The following is a 17731-nucleotide window of genomic DNA, read 5'->3' on the forward strand; positions in this document are numbered from 1 at the left end:
TAAAAACAATTACAAATCTTATTAGGAAGTTTGAGTTAATGGTGTTTGTCTCAACAGGAAAGAATATGTAAACTGAAATTATAATTGTAAGTGTGATCGACCTCAACTAGGCCTAATAAGATGTTAGGCAGATGATTACCATGATCCCATTCTGATCCTGTTTCTTACCTCTTCCAACAGCATGGACAACCGATGGACCAAAGCCCCGGATTTGGAATCCAAGCCCATCTGCAGAGTCAGGGATCTTCACTGTCCTAATACCAACAGAGACTCAAGATCAAATATCAGATGTTGACATTTTGTTCTTTAAAGTAAAGATTGGTCACAGTGGGAAAAGTAACAGGTAGTAAAAATCTGCTTAAACTCCTCCCTGCTATGTCTCATAATTTTTTAAAAATAAAAAGAGCTAAAGGAAAAGGAGAGATGGTTTGGCCAAAGCTATTTATTCATTTATATTATGCCCTATAGTGCTCATCACCTACTACTTGAGCATTTCACATACAGAATGATTTTACCTTCACAATACCCATGAAAGCAGGAGAATATTATTCCATTTTACAAAGAGAACTCAGTAAAATAGAGATTAAGGCCTATATTTTCAAAAGTGTCTATTGATTTGGGGTTCATCTGTTTTTGACCCCATATGAAACACTTTGAAGGGGCCTGGTTTTCAGACATTGCTGTTTTACATTCTTGCTGTATTTACCTCATGATGCTATCAAAAAATGAAAAATGTGTCAGTAAGGACTACAGGTTAAACTTTTTCATTTGACGTTCCTATAGACAATATTTGAAAAATTCAGAAAAATTGAAAACTTTTCTCCCAAAATTCCAGTTTTAAGAAAAGGCCAAATTTGAATGAAAATTTAATTCTGAATTTCATTCATTATGAATAACAGAGAAAGCCACAGAGAAATACAAATAGGAGCAAAAAAGATAGAGGACTGATCATGATGCTCTTATTCAGTAAGGACATCAAAACTTGGCCCAGAGATAATAGCATGATGAGACTGTAAGACTAAATAGTTGAACTGTTATGAGAAAGTAATTCCATTTAATGGAAAATTTCAATATTTCAAATTGGTTTTGTTCCAATTTGGAACGAAAACCAATAATTTCAAAATTCTGGGCAGAGCCACCAACCCTGGAATCCCTGGACTCCCCAGCTCACAGGTAGCCCACCTGGTGGACTGCCCCAGAACCATAGACATTGGTAGCCCTGAGATCCTCAACTCCTGAATAGTGTAACTGCTGGGCTCCTAAGGAGTGTGGACTCTAGATGCTTTGGGAGCCTAGGCTGCTGAGGAGCTGAGAACCTGGAATCCAGAGCTTCCAAGTTCTCAGCTCCCCATCGGTCCATTAGACAGGCTACCGAGGAGCTGGGAAACCTGGCAGGGTTCTGTTGGAACTTTGTCAGAATAGAACATTTCAATTTTGGAGAATCAGCAAATTCCAGTGAAAAAATATACTCTCCTTAGGCTGCAGAGCCCAAGCTCCAGCCCAACTAGTGAGAGCTCCACAAGACCAAATCTGTCGACCTGGGCTGGGAGGTTTGCTGCTGTGGGCTGTGTAGATGTACCCTTAAGCACTATGGTAATAAACAATAATAATAATTTTGAGAATTGGAAAGAGATAAATGCAATTTTAAAATATGTTCACACAATATGGTAAAAAAGTATATATTTGTTCAAATATAGCATGGAGTATAAATCAGCTTCATTATTTCACTTCTTGTTTATAGCAGGGGAAGCTGAAAATATGGTTGGCACTTGGGAGACAATTATAGGCAGAGCCTGAATACAAACCTTTTGCAGCCTAGGCATCTCTCTAAAAACTGATGTATTTTACAAACAGATTTTTAAAGACTGTTAGATATTAACTAAAGCTGGGGAAAACTCAGTGATCTCACTTTGTAAAATTTCTACACAAAATGCATTATATAAGCATCTCTCCCTACTTCATACACACACTCTGGGGGAAACTATGTAAGACCTGAGTCTCGTAGAACTCATTAGTTTAAACTGGCTTTGTGTTGTGGACAAAAGTTGAGACATATTCATTTTCACTTAGGACTTCTATCAAGATTTGAACTGAGGTCTACACAGGTAAAGGCCAAAGCACTGACCCAGTGCACCAACCAGCCTGCAAATATTAAGTTTTTCTAATTTTACCAATACGGGACTCAATCCTGAAGCTTCTGTTCACAAGGAGTTCCACTGACTTCAACTGGAGTTTTTCCTGCATAAGGAATTCAGGATCAAGCCTCTCCCTAGCAGTACTGTTTTAGCAGAGATTGGTAAATTTTGCAATTAACCATCCCACAACTCATTCTTGAGAACGTTCATAACACATGCTAAAACAAACAGGAATCAATCCTATAGTCTCCCCTCACTAGTCACTGGACAAGTTGTCTTAGATATAGGATACCCAACCTTGAATGCAGGAAACTGCTTTCAGACATGAACCCTTAAATATTGGACAGAAGCCTGATGAAAACTTAATAAAAAAGCTGTTTATTATATTTGCTGTATATAGTATATTGCACTTTAATTTTGGTTCTTAATAGAGAAGCCTTTACCTTGCAGACTGTGCCAGAAAAGGGAAGCAATAAATACATTTTTTAAAACAAGAAACAAAAGGGAAGAAACCAAAGGTTAGCACAAACACATAAATACATATATACATTATTATAAAGATGTAGAGGTACATTGTGCCTTCAGACACAATCCCAAACAAAAGGTAATATGTAAAATGTATCATCCCAAGAATACATCCAGAGAGCCACTCCTCTACGGCACAATTCTTCCCTTGCTTTCCCCCTTATTTTGTGTGGGTTTTTATTAGCGGGACATCCGAGTGCCAAGATGCCCCTCCCTGCTCACCTGCTCTGGGGTGTGGATGGGAGGACAATTCTCTTTTCTTCCAGTGCAGATCCACACTACAGTTAGCCTGTGCATCTGTGTAAGAGATGGGGGGGTGGAAGGGGGATTATGATTCCCCCTATTCTGTGCAGCTATGTAGTCCAAGTCACAATGTAGTCCTTAGTGTAATTTTGGGCCTGATTCACCGCTCTCTTAGGCTAGTGTAAAGCAGGAGTAACGCCATTAAATTTACTGGACCTATGTGGTGTACATAAGGGTTAAATCAGACCTTTCATTCCTCTGTTTCTATTGAATACGTGCATTTAAGGCTTAGACACAGATGAAAAGAACTGAAGAAGTTGCACAGTAAACAGGCACTCCTTACTTCTTTTACATAAAGGGGACGCCAGTCACGTAAGAATTGTCAAAAACATTGTATTGCGAGGAGTCCAACTGTTAATAAAGATCTTGAGAGGGTTACTTTTTAATCCTATGTACTTTATTTGTAGAACCAGAATAGAAATGCAAAACACCCATTAGATCATTGAGTCTAACCCAGGCGAGTTCAGGACATAGTCCCTAGACAGAGGAAGTTTATTAAAAACAGAATGTCAGCTAAGTGGGTCAAAATTGCCTATATATTCAGAGAAACTTCATTTATACTTGTGGTTTCTACGTGTATTTAAAATGACAGACTTGAACGTCAAAAGTGACTGGATGTTTTCCCTTTGCTGTTGTTGGCAGATAAATGTAATGCAAATAAATGTAATACAGATTAATTGAAAGCAGATTGATTAGATGTGGGGCCTGGCATGTTGATATTATATTAATCATTTTATTGTTCAAGAACAATACTTTTGCTTGCTCAGATAAGTGTATATGGGCCATTTAAGTAATTTAAATAACCTCTCAGCAATAGTACACCTTATCCCAATAATGCAATAACATTAACTCAATGCTGTCTTTCCTGTTTATTACCTAGACATTTGCCTTCTAGAATTCACTTCAGTTATCATTTTTAAAATTCCCAAAACAGGAAGCACAACTTACTCCCTTGGTTTTGTGCTCACAAGTACCCTGAGGGGCCTTCTGCTGTTTAAGCATGCTTTCAGGAAGCAATCCACTTCGTTGAAGGGTCTCAGAAAAACTAGGTCACCATTAATGGCAAATATCTTCTTCCCAACTTCCAGGCCTGCCATCTAGGTGAGGGGGGGGGGGAGGAAAAAACAACACTTGAGCATTTTTGCTTTTTTTGTTCTTGTTAGGTTTGGTTTTTATAACCAACATTGTATTGATTTTGTCTGCCTATAGACACGCCTATTAGGAGTCAGTGATATAGACATTCTTTTTAGTCTCCTCTACACAGCATGCATAAAACAGCTCTAAACTATACTTGGAAAAATGAGGATTGTAAACTCCAAGTTCAAAAGCACCTAGCATAAAGGGCCCTGATCTTGACTGGGCCCTTTGGATACTCTGCAGTACAAATCAATAGTCTTAATTATTAATATAATGTAGATAATGTGACCGCTCTTGTTGGGCCAACTTTTATTATTGCCACATTAACTAACTTCCCTACCTGTTGTTCTCTAAAAAAACTGAAACTTACTTTCAAATATAGAGGCTTGCTGAATATTTTAAGAAGTATGTGAATATTTCATAAGTTACAAAAACAAACCATAAACTCAAAAGTTTTGAGTTTCACACCTTTGAGTGAGGTATACAACATGTCAGATCAAAGATCAAACTATTGGCCAACTAGGGAAGAAACTACCTCCAGCTAGAATGTTGCAGGATGTACAGAGCTGCTCAAGGCATCCTCCAAGTCTTATTGCCACTTGAGAACAGGGCAGTACTAGACAGTTGACAAAACAAAATGAAATTACGGAAAGATAACAGAGCTGGACTCAGGCTGGATATAACTCTATGGTTGCACCATACCACTTATTTGTTGTGTCTCCTTTAGGGCTGTCGATTAATCCCAGTTAACTCAAGCGATTAACTCAAAAAAATTAACTGCAATTAAAAAAATTAATCATGATTAATTGCACTGTTAAACAATAGAATATCAATTGAAATGTATTAAATATTTTTGGATGCTTTTCTACATTTTCAAATATATTGATTTCTATTACAACACAGAATACAAAGTGTGCAGTGCTCACTTTACATTATTAGTATTACAAATATTTGCACTGTAAAAATGATAAAAGAAATAGCATTTTTCAGTTCACCTCATAAAAGTATTAGAGTGCAATCTCTTTATCGTGAAAGTGTAACTTCCAAACATAGATTTTTTTTGTTACATAACTGCACTCAAAAACAAAACAATGTAAAACTCTAGAGCCTACAAGTCCACTCAGTCCTACTTCTTGTTCAGCCAATTGCTAAGACAAACAAGTTTGTTTACATTTACAGGAGATACTGCTGCCTGCTTCTTATTTACCATGTCACCTGAAAGTGAGAACAGGCATTCACATTGCACTTTTGTAGCCAGTGTTGCAAGTATTTACATGTCAGATATGCTAAACATTCATATACCCCTTCATGCTTTGGCCGCCAGAGGACATGCTTCCATGCTAATGATGCTCATAAAAAAAAAGCGTTAATTAAATTTGTGACTGAACTCCTTGGGGGAGAACTGTATGTCTCCCGTTCTATTTTACCCACATTCTGCCATGTATTTCATGTTATAGCAGTCTCACATGATTACCCAGCACATGTTCGTTTTAAGAAAACTTTCACAGCAGATTTGACAAAACGTAAAGAAGGTACCAATGTGAGATTTCTAAGGATAGATACAGCACTCGACCCAAGGTTTAAGAATCTGAAGTGCCATCCAAAATCTGAAAGGGACTAGGTGTGGAGAATGCTTTCAGATGTCTAAAAAAAGCAACACTCTGATGCGGAAATTACAGAACCCGAAAGATCAAAAAAGAAAATCAACCTTCTGCTGGTGGCATCTGACTTAGATCATGAAAATGAACATGCATCGATCCGCTCTGCTTTGGAGCATTATCGAGCAGACCCCATCGTCAGTATTGTCTTCTGGAATGGTGATTGAAGCATGAAGGGACATATGAATTTTAGCGCATCTGGGACATAAATATCTCGCGATGCCGGCTACAATAGCGTCATGCGAAAGCCTGTTCTCACTTTCAGGTGACATTGTAAACAAGACATGGGCAGTATTACCTCCTGCAAATTGTAACCAAATTTGTTTGTCTGAGCAATTGACTGAAGTAGGACTTGGGTTCTAAAGTTTTACATTGTTTTATTTTTGAATGCAGTTTTTTTGTACATAATTCTACATTTGTAAGTTCAACTTTCATTATAAAGAGATTGTACTACAGTACTTGTATTAGGTTGTAATCAAAAATAATTCTAAAATGAGCACTATACACTTTGTATTCTGTGTTGTAATTGAAATCAATATATTTGAAAATGTAGAAAACATCCAAAAATATTTAAATAACGGGTTTTCTTTTATTAACAGTGCGATTAATTGTGCGATTAAAAAAAATTTATTGCACAATTAATTACAATTAATTTTTTTAATCGCTTGACAGCCTTAGTCTCTTTTTATCCTAATCCCTATCCCACAGTGAGATGAAAAGGCCTTTAGCAGCTCTAAAAATTTCCTTTGTAAAATAAAATCTCAGATAGAATATTTTACTGTCACACTTCTCTATGTAAGTACAGTTAGTCCTGTTCATGTCAACGCGAACTCTGTATATACCCCACAGAGGTCTATTTGAAGCAATGCTAACGTAAACACAAGCCCTCTAACTTACTCATTCAACATCTCAAACTCTATATTTTACATTATTGCAAATAAAAACCATAAAAGCCTTGACACACCACATTTATGGGAAATAAATCAAATCTATGTCTGCGGAGTAGAACACGTTTTATTTTCATTTATTACATTTTCTTCTCAACAGTGCTTCATGAATAATGATGCCACTGTACTATATGTAGCACATGAAAATAAATATATTTATAATTTATGTATTGTATCTCTAAATTCATATATTGGAAATCATAAGTAAGAATAAAATGATAGTAATAGCAACAGCCATAGCTCGGTTATAAACAAAAATGATAAAAACAATTAAAAACAACACTTTTTTTCTTGAAAAACCAGCCAAATTAAAACACTACATTATCTTAAATTTTCAAAATTGTATATCAAAATACAGCTGTAAGTGTACATTTGTAAACATTACCATAAAATAGAGCCAAATGTCAGACTATATATTAGTATATGTTACCTCAGCATTTGACCCCTTCTCCACTAATTTAATAATTGGTAATTTGTTTTTGTCTTCTAAACCAAAACCATAGCTGCCTTCATTAGATTTAATCTGAAAAATAAAAATAAAATTACACAATTTGCCTTTCCATTAAACAATAATGCATGGTGTTTATTTAACATTATTGAATCCTATTATCATTCAATTTGTTTACTTACCAATAGTGACTTGGCTATGACATTTTCCACTACTTTTAAATCATGTTTCATAAGCCTGTGCTTCATATTTGATCCTTCCATTTCTTCATCCGCAAAAAAGCGAAAAAGAAGTGGCTCATCTTTAAATTCACTTTTTTCTAAGACTTTATGATACAAAATATAAAGATTAATCCTTTTATTATGAATTCCCAAATATATGTTTTAAAAACAATTAAATATTGGCAAAGTGCTTACATAGATTAAATGCTGCAAAGCTATTTTAGAGTTAATTCTACACTAGAGGAGTTTGAATTTTCATAATAAATTACACTTTCTAATTGTATATTTTAAAATGAATAAAAAAATCTTAAACAAATTATGACTGAAGGGCAGTTGAGGCCTCCCCTCTTCCACTTCTCCCAGTTTTTCTAAAATGCTATTGAGGAAATCATCTTTTCCATTGTTTCAATCAGAAGACCCATGCCTTGAATCTTTTTATTGGCTTCTTGTCTCTGATGGCATCACATTTAACCTCCTTGTCATCAACTTCAAAACCCTACATATATCTCTGCTCTTACTCCTCTTTTTTCCTCTTCTTACTCTATACCATTCTCCTGATATTCTTGTCTTCCTCTTCCCTGGGGCACTCTCTCCTACTCTCTGCTTCACACTTGGTCACACTCCTCCAATACTCACCTCTTTTTCATTCACCAAATGCCTCTTTTCTCTTCTTTGATTGCTTTTTAGAATTTCACTTCTTATAGCAATCCCTCCTACTTTCTTCTCACATTCGTTCCCACATTCTCCCTTTACTGAACTCTTGTGCCATGGCTGGTCTTTCTGCATTAGTGTTGTCTAATGAAAACTGTGAATGCATCTGGGCAGGAATCAGGTCTTTGTCAAGATTCTGGGCTAGGGAGGCGCAATTAATGGCAGGAGCTTGGGATTCCAGAACTGAAGCCAGGGGTCAGAGCCAGTAACAGGGTCAAGAGTCAAGCTGAGGAGCTTATATAGGGACAAGGAGCCAATCGGGGATCACTAAGACCACTGTCAGCCAGATTCCTTGAGGCAGAATGTTCCATGGCATTGAACCTCAGTGGAATGAGGGTCACAAGAAGTGGCCCAGTTATAGCTGCTGCTGGGTGGCCCTGTGGGGATGTTGGCGGCTTAATAATCCTCCAGGCCTGAGTTCAAGTCCCATTGATCCTGACTTTACTATAGCACCTCCCGTTGGGAACTTGGGGGCACCCTGGTAGAATATATAAGCAGCCCTTGATGTAAAGCAAACAATCCCACAATGGGTGTTGTTCCTTACTTACTGTTTCAAGGTTGCCGGGGAGGGGCTTCTCCTTCATAACTGAATGGATTAGGGACAGGTGGTCCTGGGGAATGGTGGCATCCAGGAAATTATGGGGCCTGAGGATGTGTGGTGACTCAGTGTGGGGAATATTTGTGGTCAGGGAGGTAGTCCCTTTTTCCGGACAGGGCATCGGCTGCCTTGTTCTGGGCTCGTGGGTGATAGTAAAATTAAAGCATGTGAAGAACAGGGCCCATCAAACCAGTCTTTGGTTCAGCTCCTTACCCTTCTGAGATACTCCAAGTTTTTATGATCTGTATATATCTTCTCCAAAGGTGGCTTTGATTGATAGAGCCTTCTTATCTAAAATCTCATAATTTTGTTCTGCCGGTGTGAGTTTATGAGAGTAATAGGCACAAGGGAGCAGATGCTGTTGGGGGCCAGATCTTTGGGAAAGTATTGCCCCAATTGCAACATTAGGTGTGTCGGTCTCAACAACAAAGATCTGCATTCAACTGGGATGAATCATGATTGGAGCAATGGTGAAGGCCATCTTGAACTGGTTGAATGCCCATTGACCAGGTGAAGGGGGTATGTTTGCAGAGGAGCTTTTTCTATGGACTATCTGTTGAGCCCTCAGTGGATACAAAATTTGTATATGCATCTGATGATACACAAACATGGTCTGCAGATAGCCGCAGATATAAAGCGGATATCTGTAGATTTGCAGGGCTCTAGATATCTGATCTTAAAACCAAGGAATGAAGTGCCTACAAAAATTAGTGAACTCCTGGAAGCATTGAAGCTCCATGATGTTCCAAAGGGCTGCCCAGGTCCAAACAGCATCCATCTTTCTGGAGTCAATTCAGAAGCCCTTATTGAACAAGATGTATCCCAGTAACTCCATGGAATGCTAGTTGAAGCTGCACTTCTCAAGATTTGCACATATGCCATGTCAGTGGAGCCAATCCAGAACTGACCAGACGCGTTGAATGTGCTGCTCAGGGCTCTCTGAGAAAATAAATATATGGTCAAGATAGACTATTACTCCTGGATCTAGAATATCATGAAATATCTCATATGCAAAGTGCTGGAATGCTGTTGAAAGACTGAATGGTATTACCAAATATTTGTAGTGGCTGTACTGGATTCGAAAGGCAATTTTTCACTCATCCCCTATATAGAGCCACACCAGGTTATAGGCTCCACGGAGGTCAAGCTTGGTAAACTCCTGGGCTGATGTTACAGAGTCCAACAATTCCAGAACAAGTAGGGGAGGGTACCGGTTTCTGATGGTTACCTGTTTAAGGGACCAGAACTCCACACATAAAAGCAGGGTCCCATATTTCTTCTCAACAAAAAGAACTCAGGCCCCAGCAGAGGAGGTGAAGGGATGGATAAATTCTCCTGGAGACAGGATCGCAAAGCGGTCAGCTCTGGCTCTGACATGGCATAGATGAAGCCAAAAGGTATCTTGGCTCCAGGTTCCTGCTCAATCGGACAATCATAGTCAAGCTGGAGTGGGAGAGCAGCCACGTTCTTTTTCTCAAAAACATCCATGTAGTCATGGTACTTGGCAGATAGGGCAGGAGTTGGTTCTAATGGGGGTCCCTACTGGGCTACAGCCTCAGCCCATAGACTCCTCAGCAGCATCCTGAACTCAGGATGGAGGGGTCATCTTGGAGTCAAGACTCATCTGATGGTGCATTCAGGCAAAGTTGCTGACAGAATTCAGTGCGGAAAATGACTTTCTGCTCACACCAAAGGACATGCAGGTCATGAGTGGCCATCCATGAGATGCTGAGAATTATGAGGAAGAAGTGTAGTGAGTGGATCACTCCAAACCAGAGGATCTCTCTATGGTCCTGGATAATGACTTCCAGGAGTACTGTTTCCAGTTTTACTGGGCCTTAGGACAGGAGTGAGCTATCTGTAGTTTCTAAAAGGTGGGGGGCCATTTTTTGTTGCAGCGGGATACCTAAGGCTTGTGCCATATCAGCGGCTATAAAACTATCCACAACCCCAGAGTCCACAAGCACCTACTAGGGGGTATTTTTAAGGTTTTCCCTGGGACATGCAGGCAAACCTGGAGTTGCAAGTGCTGGGCTCATCATGCCTTGGACATGCTTCAGTAAGACGTGGGGGCAGCTTGTGGATGAATATCCCTTGGTCCAACCAGGCTGGTCCCACTTACTGGGCCTGGGTTTGGTCATTTCCCTACTTTTTCTGTGCAAGAGCCCGTGATGGGCAGCTGGCAAGTGTGTCCAGATTCTCCACAGTAGAAACACAAGCCATGGCATCAATGGTAATCCCTCTCCTCAAGGTCACATGATGATGGGCTGCATCAATTTGCATAAGTTCTGGGACTGGCCACAGATGGGTACTGGGATACATCGTCTAGGTGGTGGTGCAGCCAACTTGCTCTCTTTATTTCAATCATGCAGCCTGTTGTCAATGATTTTGTAAGACTGATGAAGGCATCTAGATGAGTCAGGGTTTCCATGAGAGCTAGTTCATCCTTGATCTCTTCTATCAATTCCGATGCAGATTACATGAGCTAGGCAGCTTCATTCCATTCTGTATTGGAGATGAGTTGCCTAAAGTGGGTAGCTTTGGAGGCAACCGGTCCCTGCCCTTGCCATAGTTTTCATGGGGCTGCTTCCACCAAGTGAGAATGGTGGGGGTTGTCAAAAATAGAGAAGGCCTGGAGGAAGACATCCCAGTTCAATAGTGTTGGACTCTGTTGTTCCATTAGGAGTGAAGCCCACTCCAGCACCTCTCCCATCAGGAGACTAATTATGAATCCTACTTTAGCCTGGTCAAAGCAGTAGAAATGTAGGTGGAGCAGGAACAGCAGGCGCCATTGGATTGAGGAAAGCCCTACATTTTTACGGTCTCCATTGTAATGCTCTGGGATAGGGACTGTTGGACCAGAGTCTGGGTGCACTGTGGCACAGTGTTCTAGTCTCACAACCCAGTGGCTGCTCTCACAATAGCTGGTTCTTGGTGGTGTACTGTGTCACCTGGGCCTATAACAGTGTTTTCATCAAGTAGCTGGAGGGTCTGCACTCACAAGGTCTGATTCTCAGACGAGAGCTGCACCACCTGTGTCTGCAACATGAGAAGTTCCTCCTGCGGCTGTCAACCTGTCCAGGTGATCTAGTGCCCATTGGGACATTCTAGGTAGGGGACAACCCACTGCCTCCATGTCCCACAGGGACAGCTTTCTACATGGGTTAGTGGCAGTCCAGGATCCTGGGCAAAAGGGAGGCAGGATTAGTAGCAGGAGATTGAGATACTGGAACTGAAGCCAGGGGTCAGAGCCAATATCAGGGTCCAAGAGTCAAACTGAGTGTCAAGCTGGAGTCAGAGTCAGGAGTTAAGCTGAGGGACAGAGACAGAGCCAGGAATCAGGCTGAGGGTCAATACCAGGAATCAGGATCTGTGTTGGGGTTTCAGGAGTCAATCAGGAGTCAGAATCCAAATCAGAGCGGAGATTACTACCTGGAGTTCAGGAACAGAGCAGCAGGGCAGTCATGGCAACTAGCTAGGGGTCCACATTGTTGCCTGGACACTTCCCGATATGCCCCATGGGCTTATATAGAGACAAGGAGCCAATTTGGGATCACTAAAACCACGATCAGTCAGATTCCCCAAGGTGGAACTTCCCATGGCATTGAACCTCTGGATTGTGGATCACAGGGAGTGGCCAGGTTACAGTTGTTGCCAGGTGGCTGTGTGGGGATGTTGGTTGCCTGCTATCAAGTCCTACTGATCCTTATAGTCTTACTTTATATTTGAACAGCAAGATTAATTTTTACCACTGTCTAAGTGGTTATTAATAAATAATCCACCATAAATCCTTCAAAAAGATTGAAAAAAAGACTGAAAGCCTTACTCCACACTTGTATGTATTCTTCCCTACACTATTAAATTAATCTAAAATAATACAAGAAAAACCTAGTTAAACATCTTTTTTTTAAATTTCCAGACAGCTCCCTCTTTTCAGGTACACACTGAAATGATTTACTGATTCCTTCGCCCTTTTCTAATCTCTTGGGGTGGTCCCTGTACCATTTGCATGCTATGCAGAAGGAATTCAACAAACTGGGGCCCTTAGGTTGAGCAGAATTTACTTACCATGGTGCATAAACCCATTGTCACATAGTCCTACACCAAAGATCATTGCTTCTTCCCTGGTCCGACAATCCCCCTGTTAAACCGTAATAAACACTATGTAGTATAAGAGCATAAGAACGTAAGAATGGCCCTACTGGCTCAGACCAATGGTCCATCTAGCCCAGTATCCTGTTGTCTGACAGTGGCCAGTGCCAGATGTTTCAGAGGGAATGAACAGAACAGGGCAATTTATCAAGCAATCCATCCCGTCATTCACTCCCAGCTTCTGGAAGTCAGAGGTTTAGGGACACCCAGAGCATGGGGTTGAGTTCCTGACCATCTTATCTAATAACCATTGATGGACCTGACCTCCATGAACTTAGCTAACTCTTTTTTGAACCCAGTTATACTTTTGGCCTTCACAACATCCCCTGGCAAGGAGTTCCACAGATTGACTGTGTGTGGTATGAAGAAGTACTTCTTCATGTTTATTTTACACTTGCTGTCTATTAATTTCATTAGGTAACCCCTGGTTCTTGTGTTATGTGAAGGGGTAACTAATACTTCCTTATTCACTTTTTCCACATCATTCATGGTTTTATAGACCTCTATCATATCCTCCCTTAGTCATATAAGAACATAAGAATGAACAATAATGAATAATAATTCAGAAAAATTGAACCTATTCTATCTTCATATCATGCACAGAAATCACACTGGAACAGTGGAGAGCTATGCACAAAGATCATGAGCAGATTATGCTCCTAGATAACACACGTTTTCCATCATCTCAGTGACGATTGCCCCCATCGTTATTAGCCACAACATTTTCTCATAAAATGGTGAATCTTTTTGTTAATATTACATTGTCTCTATACATTGAGTATTTATTGACAACCTTCAGAACTAAAGTTCATAAGAGATCCTCCGTTTTTTGTAACTTTTTCTGTTTCTAAAACTCATTTTCACAAATTATCTTCTTCATTCCATACATTGCCTACTTTAATTTCTATGCTCTTTCATCACCTTTGTGAACATATATGCTCAAATCTATATTTAAACCTACTCAAAGAACCATGTTAACTTTTATTTATAATCCACATAACTTTCTGTTCCCAGGTATCCAAGTACCCCAGTGTTGAAAAGGAAGGATTCTTAAATCCCCTCTGTCATGCTATTCCCAAAGAAAACATTTAATTCTTTTCACATTCTGCAGCCCCTCCATAACAGGAGAACATAATCATACTCCAGAAAAGCAGCAAAGTTAGGAAAATATTGGTACAACTTGATTCAACAAAGAAGTTTTTCCTATTTTCTTCCAATACAAACCACAACTTTGCTTAAAACAAACTGGTTGTAAACTGCTCCCTGCTGCTTCCTTTTGTCCATTCAGTCAGTAATTTGCAGCTTCACACACCATAAATTTTAACTATATGCATTATTAAACAAAATGCTAGCATTTTGAAAGCAGCAAGAAGCTAAGCAGCATGAAAAATTGAAAGATCAATGTGCAACACAGGAAGATCAGCAACTGACCATGGACAGCTGAATCTTGCTGTTTTACAGAATCAACAGGATATTTACATTAACTCTGTTCTAATAGTTAGAACTTTAAAACAACATATTTTCATTTTCTTCTATGTGATAAATTACAACTTTCCATGTTAGGAAGTTAAATTCATAATGCAGGAAGTTAAATTCATAATGCAGAAAAGTAAATTAACCCCAGGATACACTTGCCTGTGCAATTAGCCAGTCTATCAGTTTGTTAGCCATGACTACAGATTTATATGTCCTCAGATGATAATCTTTATCCCTGTTAAAAAAAAAACACAGAAGGGAAAAATCCTATGTTTTACACACAAATTTACACAAGCATGATCTATGTTGTTTTTTGAATAGTTTTCTGTACCTTAAAAATAGAACTTCAGAAGCTGCCCTGAGGTCTCAACTCCTTAGATGGAGCAAGCCAAAGCCTACAATGTAGATAGGAGTGGGGAGGAGGGCTGGACTTGTCCCTAGGTAGCCAACCATGTTCCCTGGGTGTAAGGATAGGCATCATGTTACAAGCATGGGAGTGATTCTCCAAGTGAGATATATAGTGCTAACATGAATGTGAGTGCGCTACATATGTGGTAAGCCTCTGAGCATGCCCAGTATGAACTAGATTCTTCCAAAAACCTGAGTAAACTGTCCTGACAAACCTGATTCCTGCTTTCTTAGTGAAAATGACACTTGGGGCACTGTCTATACAAAGCAGCCTGGGATAGTACACAGTACTTTTAAGTGCTAGGTTGGAATCCCATCCTGCTGCTACTCTGGGTTTTGGGAGCAATCTCTCTACAATTTCTTCGCCACTAACACACCGCCTGAAACACAGGCTAGGATTTGGCTCTGTGTTTGTATATAGTAGCTACAGTATTCAAATGTCTACGTTTGTTCTAAATAAGTCACTAAGAACTTCCCAGCTGGACTCACCTTATCACTGGAGTAAACAGACTGTGAAGACGACAGTACAATCTTACACCCTGTTAAAGATATAGATATGTTTAAATCCACATTTACACTGAAGCAAATACCACTCAGTACATATTCTGACAATACCTATCCATTCAAAATAATGCAAATAACTTGTATTTTAAAAAAGTAGAACAGAAAAAATGAACATTCATTTCATAGATATGCTTTCATGCAGTTATTTCTGAAGTGTAATAAGCCTCCAGATTACAAGACAAATAATATTTGTGACTAAATTATCATGGGCTTGTCTAATTAATCTTAGAAATCCGAGAGATATGTAAAGACGAGTTACATAACTTTAGCACAGCATTAAAAGATTTTTTTTAACATACATTAGTTTAAAAGAAATGTATATGTTAAACTTTCACAGCTAAGATGACTTTCTGTGCAAATGAGGATTCCAAACAAACTGAATTACTAAAGAGGAGAAAAGTGAAGTATATTTATGAATACTGCCAGAAAATCAAATTGAACATGACCCACTGTATCAACAAGCAAGCCAAATAAAAATTAGATATAAAACAGTTCAAAAGTTTTAAAACTTTTATTAAAGAGTCATATATATTTGGTTTCTAATGTTTTAATCACAAAATCCTCTTTAAAAGCGTGTAACTATCCATATACAGATTTAACAAAACAACCTTAAGATTATGGCACATGGTACAGTGGCAAAACAAAAGACATGTAAAGTTTAGGCAGAAACTCTGCCATAGATTGCTGTGTCTGCTAAGTCTGCATTGAGGGATCCCCTTCACTTGAGACACTCTATATTAGGAAACATCTAATTGAAGAATCAGTGAAGTAGCTGTCCTAACTCAGTAGGCTGGAAGAAAACCTGAATGGTCCCAATTTTCCACTGGATCAGGACCACAGGATCACAAATTTAAAAACATCAATGGGACTAAAGATGACGCTGTTGCCTTTGTTTTATTCTTTCAATATATCCTTGGGTACAGTGTCAGGGTGGAGATCACGCAACCTGCATATTTCCATTAAAACATCAGGTGACTTTTGATAAGCCAATATACCCTTCACACACTAAAGGAATACCAAAAGCCACTCCGATACAAACAAAAAGAAATTCTGGTTTATACTCCCATACTCTTTTTCTTTTCACTGAATATAAGTGGACTGAAAAATATAGTAAACTACTGTTTCTACTCCAGTCATTCAAAAAGGTGGGCATTATATCCTTTATATGTTTATGTAACATAGTACCTCCTGGATAAAATCATTTTTAGAAACATATTTCTCAGTTTCTGTATTCAAAATATGGTTTGCAATAAGCCGAGAGCCAAAATCTGCCTACAGATATACATAATTAACTCTGTTTCACATTAGACAGGTGTCCAGGGACATAGTTTTTCCTAACACAATGCATTTTGCTTGATTTTTAACTAGGACCTCTGTATCTGACCCATTTTTAATTATAAGAGCAGTTTATACCTTGGAAATCACATCCTGCATTTCACTTCTTGGATAGTATGTTCCATCATCATAACGGAACCTGTAGAGCATGTGTTCAGGTTTGAACTGGTGCTTATCTGTAACTAATAATTATCAAGTGTTAGCTAAAGAATTCCAGCTTTCTGCACAGGCAGGAGATTAATTAATGCTACAAATACAGTAATTCCTTACAAGACAACCCCAAATACATTCAGTAATAAAGACATATCATGGATCTATAATTAAACATATGTTGCTATTATTTAAGATGGAAAAGATCTACTTGAGTAAGCAAATGTCAATATTTTTTAAATAGCAACAATACATAGAAAAACGAATTTTGTAAGTTGGGGCCAGATTGTTTCTAGCCCTTATGCTGATGCCTAGAGAGCGGGACAGGAATGTACGATGCCTTTCCTACTTGCATGGCCCATAAAAAGTCAGGCAGAATGGCAGGCCCTGCACTCTTAGGAGCACAAGGGTTGCTCTGTCCTAACACCCCTCCCCGCCAAGGTTGCATAGCACCTCAAAGCAGGAGGAAGGCATAGGTGGGAGCTTGAACCATAGTTCTACTGTCACCCACCCACACTAGCCAGCAGAGCTGACCAGTTTTGTGCAGGGGAGTAAGTGACATCCCAAAAAGGAGCAGGTGCATAGTTTCCACACATCCAAGAGCTCCAGGAGGCAAGATTATGGGGTTTTTAAATAGTTTCATGCATGAGATATATGGAGTATTTACTCAAGTCTTTGCCTTGGCAATATTCCTATTACAGTTAACATCCTTGCAAAAGAGACCCACATCTTAAATTTGTAAACAATCAGAGCTAGATTGTTCCATTCAAAAGGAGAGATAGCCTAGTGCAGGGGTCGGCAACCTTTCAGAAGTGGTGTGCCGAGTCTTCATTTATTCACTCTAATTTAAGGTTTTGCGTGCCAGTAATACATTTTAACGTTTTTAGAAGGTCTCTTTCTATAAGTCTATATTATATAACTAAACTATTATTGTATGTAAAGTAAATAAGGTTTTTAAAATGT

The 17731-nt window shown here is 39.1% G+C and overlaps 1 protein-coding gene across 2 annotated transcripts in view; it reads right to left on the minus strand.

The window, feature by feature from the left end:
• PREX2 (phosphatidylinositol-3,4,5-trisphosphate dependent Rac exchange factor 2) overlaps positions 1-17731 on the minus strand; it is a 280651-nt gene that overhangs the window by 135017 nt on the left and 127903 nt on the right. The window contains exons 12-19 of one of the 2 annotated variants that reach the window (XM_054020338.1): positions 16697-16800; positions 15209-15258; positions 14471-14546; positions 12752-12824; positions 7336-7418; positions 7136-7228; positions 3912-4060; positions 169-254 (exon numbers count right to left, since the gene is read on the minus strand). In XM_054020338.1, coding sequence (XP_053876313.1) covers positions 169-254; positions 3912-4060; positions 7136-7228; positions 7336-7418; positions 12752-12824; positions 14471-14546; positions 15209-15258; positions 16697-16800 — 714 coding nt within the window. Of the gene's footprint in view, positions 1-168; positions 255-3911; positions 4061-7135; positions 7229-7335; positions 7479-12751; positions 12825-14470; positions 14547-15208; positions 15259-16696; positions 16801-17731 lie in introns of both variants that reach the window. The other variant, XM_054020337.1, reaches the window with a different exon arrangement.

This window comes from Malaclemys terrapin, chromosome 2 (assembly GCF_027887155.1).
Source record: "Malaclemys terrapin pileata isolate rMalTer1 chromosome 2, rMalTer1.hap1, whole genome shotgun sequence".
NCBI classification, from domain to species: domain Eukaryota; kingdom Metazoa; phylum Chordata; order Testudines; family Emydidae; genus Malaclemys; species Malaclemys terrapin.